Raw genomic sequence first — 11,227 nt, 5'->3', positions numbered from 1 at the left:
TCATATTATTTTTAGCTTTCTTGATTGTCTCGTGGGTAAATAGTTTCTTAATTATGCTTCAAACCCTTATAATTTAACGCATATTTTACACCAAACATGAAAGAATATATGGTACTAAAACATTTCCGTGCAAATAAATGTTATTTTATTTAAATAATTGTATTTTACATATTGCATACCAATAGTTAAAAGTAAATAGTAATAATAATAATAATAATAATAATAATAATAATAATAATAATAATAATAATAATACAAAAGGCCACCCACCCCCTATAAAGACGCGTAGTGCTTGGGTCTACTTAATTAAGACTGGCTTCTTAAAAGAAAAAAAAAATCTACACTGCCACAGAAGCATTTTATCTTAATCATTGCACGCCTCAATTATAATTAATTTGACAAGTTTGTTAACGAACCACAAAATCCCTATTAACGTACGTATTTTAAAATGACATGCCTCTCTAAATGTCCCGTCATTAGTCTAAGAAAAAAAGACAGAAAGAAAAAAAAATGTTGAGACGCGGCTTCCCACTCTATTCCCAACAGACAGCCCCGAGCCACCCCCTCCCAAGTGCTCCTCATGTTTCTATAGTAATTTCCAGCCAATGATCAGTAGGTGTCCACATCTCTGCTTCCTCACCTCAGCACCAATCATCCACACACAGCGACAGGAGAGACGGACCGAGCAAACACTCTGCAGCTACACAATACACACCGGACCAGGAGGAAACACCTCACCATCCACAGTACACCTCCATCGCTGAGCTACCCTGCCTGCTGTTTTTATTCGCTTTCAGACCCACATATAATCTTGTATTACTTGTATGTATAAACATTAAAGGGGCTTTGTTTTGAACGCTTACTGTGTATCTTCACATATCTAGCGTTCTATTTTCCCTCGTCGTGCAGTGATGTGTTGCTCTGTGTTGGCAGACTGGTAGCGTCTGGATTCTCTTTTCGCCAGGAACCTGGTAGGTAGGTGATGCTCTTCCATTCATTCCCCCCCCCCCAAAAAAAAAAAAAAAAAAAAATCAAATTTGCATGTATTATTTTATTGCGGGTTTTTTTTTCGTACTCTGTTGCTAAACCGGTTCAAGCACAGGCGAAAGCGTGTATTGGTTTAATTGTATAGCCCCGACACTTATTGATCTGTCCATGCATGGCCTTTGATCTGAGTGTCTCCGGTAGACCAGACTTAGAGAGTAATTAAATAATGACATCGTAGTGCAGCAGCAGAACTGAGGTTCACGACCAAATGCACCTTTCTTTATGCAGAAAGTGTGGAGTATTTTGTTTCACTAAACTTTATTTACAGGTTTAAAATCAATAACTGGGACTTGATTGCCTTTGGCTGTTCTAATGCCCAAGGGGTGGATTGATCAATATTGACTTGGTAGAGGGGTGGTTATTTGTGTGTGTAATTATTGGCCTGGCATCACATGACACCTGCTAATAAGGTAATAAGTTTTAATGCTTACAGGTGTTGATATTTATTGGCTTACATTTAAATTACAGTAATAATAATAGTAATAGTAATGATAATAATGACAGCAGTAAGAGCAAGATAATGCTTTCGCTAACATGTTAAGGACTACTTCTGATTCTAGCCATTTAAAATTAAGGTACACTTTAAATACAGGTACTGGGGCCTTTACAGTTCCAATCCATATTCCAAACTGAATGTGGCTGGACTGTTACAAAGACAATGTACCCCCCCTCCGATTTTCAAAGTTTTGTGTATAATATAGGATCTATATCACTTCCCCTATAGTATACAAAGATAATGGAACTTTTATTTTTTATATTTGACCTGGAAATTATGTGGTGCTTTTTTATGCTTAACTGTTTTTTTTAAATTAATACAGTTCTTTGAATTAAAAAAAAATAAATAATAATAATAATCTAATAGGAGCAGCACATATTTCTAATGGGCTTTTATCTATGGAAACAAAACCCAGACGGACTTGAGAGGAAATCAGGCTGCCTGTAGGCAGCCGACACTACAGTTGTCGGGTCTATGGCTTGGTTGGGTTAAAATTCACCAGTGGCTATCTTACTGTCATTGAGTTAATGTAATAGAGATGGGGGTGAATAGATGCCAGGTGCTCTTAAAAGGTTGGACTGAGGTGCATTTACATAGAGTGGAAGCACTTATAGCATTAAGAGCACATCATTTGTTGAAACTCTCATCCTTCATCTTAAAAGAGACACGCCACAAAGAAATGAATGTAATACTATAATTCCCGCAAAAGTTTAATTTTTAAGTTAGCTATCTTTATTCGTAATTAAATCTGCACTTCTTATGTCTAGCACATAGCTTCTTTTGGGGTATTTTTTTCATTAACATAAATGGTTTGTTTTCAAATACAAACAACAAACTGGAAGGAACAGTAGAAAGGAAATGGAATAATACAAAAATAAAAAAAGTCTCCTAACGTGGATAAATGTGTGTGTGTGTGTGTGTGTATAAGTTAAACTTGCAGTAATTTGCAGGGTATAGGCTTGTTCTATTTATTTTCATAAATCCAATGTGCCTACAATGTGATTACAAATCTGACATATTATTGATGTTCTGCTATTCTAGCTTTGTAATGTTTACTTCCTATTATCATGTGTTGTTATGTCACAGCTATCATATCATTGTTATAAGACAGGATCTCTATTTAGAAATAATGAAATCCAGTTCATTAAAAATCTAATCAAAGAAAAATAAAAAGTCAACTGAAGCATCAGATACCAATACTCTTATACTTAATAACTTTCTGGGTACAATGATTAGGGAGACTTATTTTTAGTTGAATCAGTAATTGTTTTTTTTGTTGTTGTTTTTTTCTTGTTTTAGTATCAGAGAAGATATATGATGAAGATGGTACATTATTGTTTGTAAGCTGCATCAGATTGACAAAGGTGGAATAAAATCATAGACTTTATTGTTAGATCACCAAATAATTACAGCAATGTCTAATATAAACAATGCTCTTTGTGTTGAAAATGGACAAAGTGCTGAGCCTTCTATATTACAAAAGGATAATATACAGGGAAGTGGATTAAACCCAGTTTTGGATTATAATGCAGAAATGGAAAGGTACAGATCTTTTGCAAACTTTTACAAAACAAATGGGGCATTTCCACAGACTGCGAAGATTGCTCGTATAACAACGCCAATTTTTCCCAGTGCCAGAATTGGTGTGTCCCCTTGGAACTGCGATAACGCTATGCTGTGGGGAAGGAAATCAGCAGCAATAAACTCTAATAGGACCAGCATGCATAGAAATGATTCCCAGAGGCAAGGGAAGCCTGGCGTGCCGCCAGAGACGTTGCAAATGGCAAATAATAATTTCCTCACTACCTTATCCCCTGAACACTGCAGACCTTTAGCAGGAGAATGCATGAACAAGCTGAAATGCGGCGCTGCTGAAGCAGAGATAATGAATCTCCCAGAGCGCGTTGGAACTTTTTCCGCTATTCCGGCTTTAGGGGGCATCTCATTACCTCCAGGGGTCATCGTCATGACAGCCCTTCACTCCCCCGCAGCCTCAGCAGCCGTTACAGACAGTGCGTTTCAAATTGCCAATCTGGCAGACTGCCCACAGAATAATTCCACGGGATCCAGCGGAAACCCTGCAAAGAAGAAAAGGAAAAGGTGTGGGGTCTGTGCACCCTGCAGGAGGCTAATCAACTGCGGGGTTTGCAGCAGTTGTCGGAATCGCAAAACTGGCCACCAAATCTGCAAATTTAGGAAATGTGAAGAGTTGAAGAAAAAGCCTGGCACGTCACTGGAGGTGAGACAAGCTCTCTCTTACTATTAACTCTACACTCTAAAGCATTAACCTTTTCACTTAGTCACGTCTAAGACCTTGAAAACTGTTTCCATGCCTGAACACCCTCGGCTTCTCTCATCTGCCTACCCGCCTAGCCTAATTGCCAGTAATTAGGGGTGTTTCCATGGAGCACAAGCTGAGCTTGGCTCAGACACCCCTAATTGCTGCCAGTCAGGCTGTGGCTGGAGCACATCCGAACAACCCCAGGCTTGGCTGGACTCCAAACCGAGCTGGGAAATGTTTTTCAACAGAGATCTTTTCCCCCCTTTTTTTTGGTCACTTTAACCATCATGCAAACTCACATGCATGTTCAAATAATATCGCTAGATACTTAATACTATCTGAAAAAAATACTTTTTTTATTATAAAGGATAACATTAGCTAAAGCGCATCTCCTATTGAATTTGTTATTGTTTCCTAATTAAGCTTAAAGTAAAGCTTGGATGGGTGAAACTGCTATGCAATAGGAGTTTTTTTCCACCACTGTTATATAGGCTTTTTGTTCAGTGCTAATCATAATGTAAATAACTGAACTGTGAAAATGTTAAGTATCTGCAGTTACCACTCCAAAAGTTTGACAAGAACAAACTGGTCCATGTAGGATCTTACAGGTTTGCTGTCCAGTAAAAGATTCTGAAATTGTTTAAAGCTGCCCTTTGGTGTGTACCCTATAAAGAATGAAAGTATAAAGACCTTTGGAACGTTTCTGGCAGATCTCATACAATACATTTTATGGGCATTTCATACTGGTTAACAAGACAACTCAGGCAAGTATTATAGGGGTTCCCAACCGGTTTGAAAGAAGACTCAAGCACACCCCCTGCTCCAGAGTGATCTGTCTTGAGAATTTAGAGCCCACACACACACATACCTCATGCCTTGGAGAAAGCGATAAGCCCCTGGCAGGCAGTCAGATTTGCCTGTCATTGTTGCCACATGGGAGTCGCCATGAACTAATTATATCTTAAGCAGTGGTGGGAAATGCAAATCAGAGTTTTACTCATAACCCTGAAATCAGAGAGTCAATTTAATCTTACACCCCTACATTTAGCGTGCAAATGCAAAGCCCCAGAGGACTTTACTGAGTCACACCTGCGTTGAGATTTGGGGTGGTCTCAGCCCAGTTAGTAAGTATTATCAACAGTTTGTGTAGCAGGGATTATAATTACCCTGTTATACTGTTACCCAATGATTTGCAGCAGCACCCTCATTAGCTCTTTTGCTTCGCTACTGAAGAGAGATTCAAGTTCAAATCAGTCCCTGGTAATTGGAGTAAGACTGTTCTGCAGCCTACATGTTTATTTGCTCCAATGAAATCAATATAAGGGCAGCTTTGCAGTTAATTTACTGTGGCTTAAGGAACCCTCAGTAAAACACACATCTGTGTAATATATATAAACACAAAAAAATGACATTTTACTTGACAGTAAGAGCCGACAATTCCGTTAAAGACAGAAATTGTCAGGTAGGCTGCCGTGTGCCCTTACCCGGCCTGTGTGGTCCAGTGGTTAAAGAAACGGGCTTATAACCTGGAGGTCCCCAGTTCAAATCCCAGCCACTAACTCATTGTGTGACCCTGAGCAAATCACTTAACCTCCTTGTGCTCCGTCTTTCGGGTGAGACGTAGTTGTAAGTGACTCTGCAGCTGATGCATAGTTCACACACCCTAGTCTCTGTAAGTCGCCTTGGATAAAGGCGTCTGCTAAATAAACAAAATAATAATAATAATATGTTCTGACAAGGCTTTCCAGCACACACTGCTTAACTGGTACAGTAGGTGGGTTCACTTCAGACAACATGTGTAGTCACCACTGGGCAGATGAGGTCAGGTGTAAAACAAGAACAACCATGGTTGTTTTCATATTGTCTTAGAATTATATGTGAATTTGGAAAAGCTAATTAGAATAGTTGGAATAATTACACATGTGGAGTGATACAAGTTATTTATGGTGTACTTTTCCAAGTATAGAAATATTTATAACTGTCCTAACCATTTCAGCTTTTTCTTTCTTTTTTGGGGGGATTTTGGTTTTGTTTATGAAGGACAGAAAAACATGTGTTTTGATGTGCTGGAAAATAAATTAGATGTATGTGTGGCATAGTGATGTACGGAACCCCTAAAGGTACATGGTGTACAAATATAAATGGGAGGCAACTATGTTGTGCACATGACTTGCTATCTTGTGTGCAGGACATAATATCTCATGCTCACGAGACAGTAGCCTCCCTTTTTAATTTACACCATGTCCCTTTAGGGGTTCTGTAGTAATGAGATCATGGAAAGGAGACAAATAATATGTTACACAAGCATTTTGCAATCCATGAACTTTGTAGATCTTTTTTATCCATTTATGACAGTGATTCTTCTAAACTAAAGGATATCTATTAGGCTGTTTAAGAGAACGTTTAAATCCTCAGCAACCAACTGGTGACTACACATGTTGTCTGAAGTGAACCCACTTATTGTACCAGTTAAGCAGTGTGTGCCGGAAAGCCTTGTCAGAACAAGAGACGGGTAAGGGTGCAGTGGCAGCCTTACCTGACAATTTCCCATCTTTTTTCAGAATGGTCAGCTCTTACCGTCAAGCAAAACATTTGTTTACTATCCATTCTTTTTTCACTGGAAGGCTGATTTTAAAACATGATATTTATATGCAATGGAAAGTCCTCTGTATATATTAAAGGAAGTTTTTGGTGCATCTTTTTGTATAAGAGAAATGCTCTACTATTATAACAAACATTCGTAGGACCACATTTTAGATGCTTTATACACATAGACTTCTCAAACATAAAACAAGCTATTATTATTAGGCTGTTACATTTTTAACATTTTTTTTTATATAAATGCTTTAGTTACATTATTATTATTATTATTATTATTATTATTATTATTATTATTATTATTATTATTATTATTATTATTTATTTCTTAGCAGACGCCCTTATCCATTATTATTAGCCTAGGGGTGAAGTATAAGGCAAAATCAAAGTTTATGGGACTGTCTTATAATAGTTATGGTCGTACCATCATTTTCATTTAAGCCATGCCTGAAAGGTAAACAATAGAACCTCATGTGTTTTAGTTATAATGTTCTTCTTTTGCTCTGAGTTTATTTGTCTCTTAATCCAGAGGTTTCTTTGCTATTATTTATTCTTTTTTCCCCACTGTTTCAACTATAGTGAATCTGGTGCAATCAGGAGTCATACTTGAGTTTGAGATACAGTAGCATAAAAAGGAATACAGTTATGTAAAATGTACCTGCAACTTAAGACTAAACCTAAATAAATTGAATAGGTTAGATATTATTTATGAGAACTCAGATACTGGACAAAAAGTGTCTAGCTTCCCTCTTCCTCCCATCCCCCACCAGTCCTGCTGGGCAATCTCATCTGGGGAAGGGGGAAAACAATGCATGTGGGACAGATGGCCTTTAAATCTGTAGATCTTTTACACATTGGGTTCATTCCAGACCTAAAAACGGCAGATTAATTTGGCTGGTCTGTAAGAAAAAAAAAAAAAAAAACTTTACAATGAGGATCAATCTAAAGGGCAACCGTAAGCTCCTGTCAAGACAATGGGATTTTGCCGTCACAGCTGCATGTCAGCTGGTTAATTATACAATACATATCTCCTAGCTAGGGACTGTTGGCTAGTGAAAACAGATCCTGTTGGCCACGTCAGTTCAATCTTCTGTCTGCTTCGAATTTCTGTCTATGTATTTTTTTTTCTATCCCATGATCTGCATAGTGCTGCATAGTGACCCAACAGTTGGCATATATTAAAGCTTGAAATGGTTTTTGCTGTTATTGTGCAGTTATTAAAAATATTAATATAAATGTACCTTAGCCATGCCTTTGCCTTGCATAATGTGGGTTTCAACCTCTGGTTCCAGTGTTTATGACATCCAAAAGGCAAAAGTGAAAGGGGTTCATTATGACTTATCAGAGAACGCATAAGGATGCATTTAGATAGAGGCATGTATGGAAGTGCAGGTGCAAAGGCTGTAAGTTTTACATTTTAAATAGATTGTCAATTATTAAGCATAGGTGCCTGCCAAGTTAAAAGTATATTTTCATTACACAGATGCTTAAAAAAAAAAGTCTATGACATTTAATGCAATGTTGTTTAGGGTCCAAGCTATTTTCGCCTGTTTTCTTACTGTTAGCAGTGCTTAATTTGTGCCGGGGCACAGCCCCGGAACCTCTTTAATTATGAAAGTTAAAAATCTCATACAAATTTTTGCTCTCAAATTCATTTTCTTAAAATTCTCAGCACAGTTCTTGCGTCCGCGCTAAAGAGAGACAGTCCGCTGCCAAGTTCGTACTTTTATACTTTACTGGCAGCACAACAAGGACTGTGACTCTGTTGTTGTTTTTTATTCACAAATAAGCTTGCTTGATTTGAACAACGTCTTCTTACGCTACTTGGTTTGATTAAATGAGTATGCAACAAAATATGAAAGCTGAACATTATTTTCAACAAAGAACAACAAGTTTTAAAGAGAAAATCTTGCTGTAGTATTGCCACTTGCCCGGTTTAAGTGACAACAGATTAAAACTGCTGAAAATAGAGCAGCTGTCTGTCTGTCCACCAACACGCAAGCGAACCACATGTGTGAGTCTGAAAGTCACGTGAGAGTGAGGAGACGTGCGAGAGAAGTACTGGGTTTGGAAGTTAAATTTGTTGGACTGGTCGAAAGAGAACTTTGCATTAAAATGCAACCTCAGCTATTCCTGTGGAATTCTACGATGTCACTGTAAAAAATGATAAATAGTTCGAAGCGGCAAAATCAAACGTCAAGTACAAATTCAAAAAATAGACTCAAAGGATATTATGTAGGCTACAACGTTCTGAAACATAGGTTCACATTCAAGTTCTCTGCTGTTGAAAACAAAACAAATCTCTGAGTAAATGTTGCTGAAAACACGACCACGGTCAAATCTTATCTACTGGGATCTATTTATCTTCTGTATCTATATATCACTACCTGTTTATCTATACATGTGTATGTGCTACTTTAATTTGCTGTTATAGTACATAAAATTAGCATAATAAGTAAATATTGTTTATTAACATACATATCAGACATGTAGTCCTATAATTCACTGGTGCAGTTGTGTTGTCGTGGCAGTTTTTTTTGCATTTCAAAGGTGGCAACCCTACTATGTATGCAGGCTTTTATTTATTAATTTCTTTATTTCTGTTTTGTCCTGCGGTTGCCTTAAATTATTTTTTCTGCACCTACTAATACTTTATATATGAATGATGTAAAATACGTGGTTGTAAACATCTAACACTAGTACATACAATACTCTTTCAAATAAATGTGCATGATTTTGAATGTGCGGTTCTTAAGAACAGTATTATTGTCGTTGCTTGCGCCCCGGTACCTCTTTATTTACAAATTAAGCACTGGTTCTTAGGTTTGTGGCTATAACTCTTTAAACTATAAAGGTTACAGGTACATGTCATACATGAAATAAATGTGCACACACTAGGCTTTCATATAAAAAAGTGAAATAGTCTGAAATTCACCCCGTTCAATACAGATAACAAAAACCACAGAAAAAGAGAGAGATGCTTTTTAGAAAAAAAAAAACAACATTATTTATTGTTTGTAAAAAATAGTTTCGTATGGTCAACTCAAATCTGATAGTGTACAATGAAACTTCAGCATGTAGGGAACATGGAAAAATGTTTTGAACAAATTGGATACAAAATAAAGGAATTATGGCCATATATAGAAAAGGTACCAAAAGCAACGAAAAAAAAAAAAGAAAACTGATTCATTGAAAATGTGCAAGAAAAAAAAAACATTCAAATTACTGTATTCGTCCCAGGCACCCTGATCATATGGCACAAGATGGGGCTGTTCACTGTGGCTTGAATGGCCAGCAAGGTATGGACCAGAGCAACGTAACCCTAAATAGCTCTTGTCTCGTGCATCTTCGATGTCGCCATTTTTTTTATTTTGTAAAGATTTTGTGTGAAAATGTTTGTTTACCGTACTGAGGTAGGTCTGTCTTCAGCGCAGCAGCAACATTCCAAAACACTTGCATTCAAGGCTATCTCCTAACCTCGTTTTAAAGGTCCGAATCACCTCTTTACAATGATGCAAGCAGGGCTGTCTCTCACAGTGCCTGAGTAAAAAGAGTTAAAGGGCCAGGTCACCGGCAGGACATTTAACATTGGGCGGACGCTAAAGGGTTAACGTGGTTTGATATTTTTTGTTTTTAATTATTATTTATAACAATTAGGCAAAAATAATTATTAGAATATCTCTGTTGAGTTGTTAAAATTCTGCTTTGTATTTACTAGGTACAATGTACATTGAAAATGTTGTGTACAATCTCCAGTGTTGTGCACATACTGTTTTTAAACATTTCGCTTTTTGAATGTTTCCATTTTTGTTTGTTTCTATGAAAGCTTATATGTTCTGAACACCTTTGTTGGATTGGTCAACTTCATAATGGTGGGAGAACAAAACAAGCACAGTTCCAGACAGTGGTCACAAGGATTATTTTGGAAGTGAAGAAAGTTGATAGGCGTAGAGAAAAATGGTTACAATTTAGGCAAATGTTTTTTGAAACAAATATGTCAGTAACATACACCCACAGGTGTAAATTCAAAATGACAGCTATAATTATGATAATAAGAAGTATATATTAACAGTATGTACAGAACAGTGTAAAATAAGCTTTAATCACAATTTCTAAAGTTATTCTCTAGATATATGCACAGATGTGAGACATATGGACACCTCCATATACCGCCAGAAAATAATACTCTCAATAACTTATGCTAAATAATATAATACCAAGTTTCATGACAGCTGAATCAGTGGTTCTCCAAAAACATGGAAAAATGTGAAGCGTGACATACGTACGATTGCCTCCACGATATACCCTTTGCAGGGGATTTCATCCCCCAGCAAGGACAACTGAACAAACATTTCAACAAGTCTTTGTTCCTGTCTTTTTATATTATCATTTTTGATATTGTATAATACCGGTATTATAGCCAGAGGGATTTATTTGGAAAGCTTTGACAAATTCATTATTTAAAGAATTCTTAATTAGTTATGATGAAGTAAAGAATGTTTTGACTGCCACTCGAATCGAATTCGAAACAGCATTGTTACATCACAATCTCTTACAAATAAATGTAAAACAAATGATATTGTTGAAATGATGTCTATAATTTGTTTAATTATTTTATGATGGATATTTACTGTCATCAGTGTTTTCTTATTTATCGTGATGTTGATCTGGGATTCATGAAAACTTGTTCAGTTTAGTTTTTCAGTAAACACAGTTCATAGTTTAGAGTGCCTCGGATCACATCCAGATGGGTAATTTTGTATATAAATAGGGTTTACTATGGATGCACTACAAAGATAAGACAA

The 11,227-nt window shown here is 36.7% G+C and overlaps 1 protein-coding gene across 2 annotated transcripts in view; it reads left to right on the top strand.

The window, feature by feature from the left end:
• The first annotated feature begins 565 nt into the window (after positions 1-565).
• LOC117408981 (CXXC-type zinc finger protein 4) overlaps positions 566-11,227 on the top strand; it is a 32,004-nt gene continuing 21,342 nt past the window's right edge. The window contains exons 1-2 of one of the 2 annotated variants that reach the window (XM_034014468.3): positions 566-971; positions 2,843-3,782. In XM_034014468.3, the coding sequence (XP_033870359.1) occupies positions 2,958-3,782 (825 nt within the window). In that variant the 5' untranslated portion in view covers positions 566-971; positions 2,843-2,957. Of the gene's footprint in view, positions 976-2,842; positions 3,783-11,227 lie in introns of both variants that reach the window. The other variant, XM_034014466.3, reaches the window with a different exon arrangement.

This window comes from Acipenser ruthenus, chromosome 2, assembly GCF_902713425.1.
Source record: "Acipenser ruthenus chromosome 2, fAciRut3.2 maternal haplotype, whole genome shotgun sequence".
NCBI classification, from domain to species: domain Eukaryota; kingdom Metazoa; phylum Chordata; class Actinopteri; order Acipenseriformes; family Acipenseridae; genus Acipenser; species Acipenser ruthenus.
Note: the sequence above shows the minus strand (reverse complement) of the source record. Positions and strands in the feature narration are given on the sequence as shown.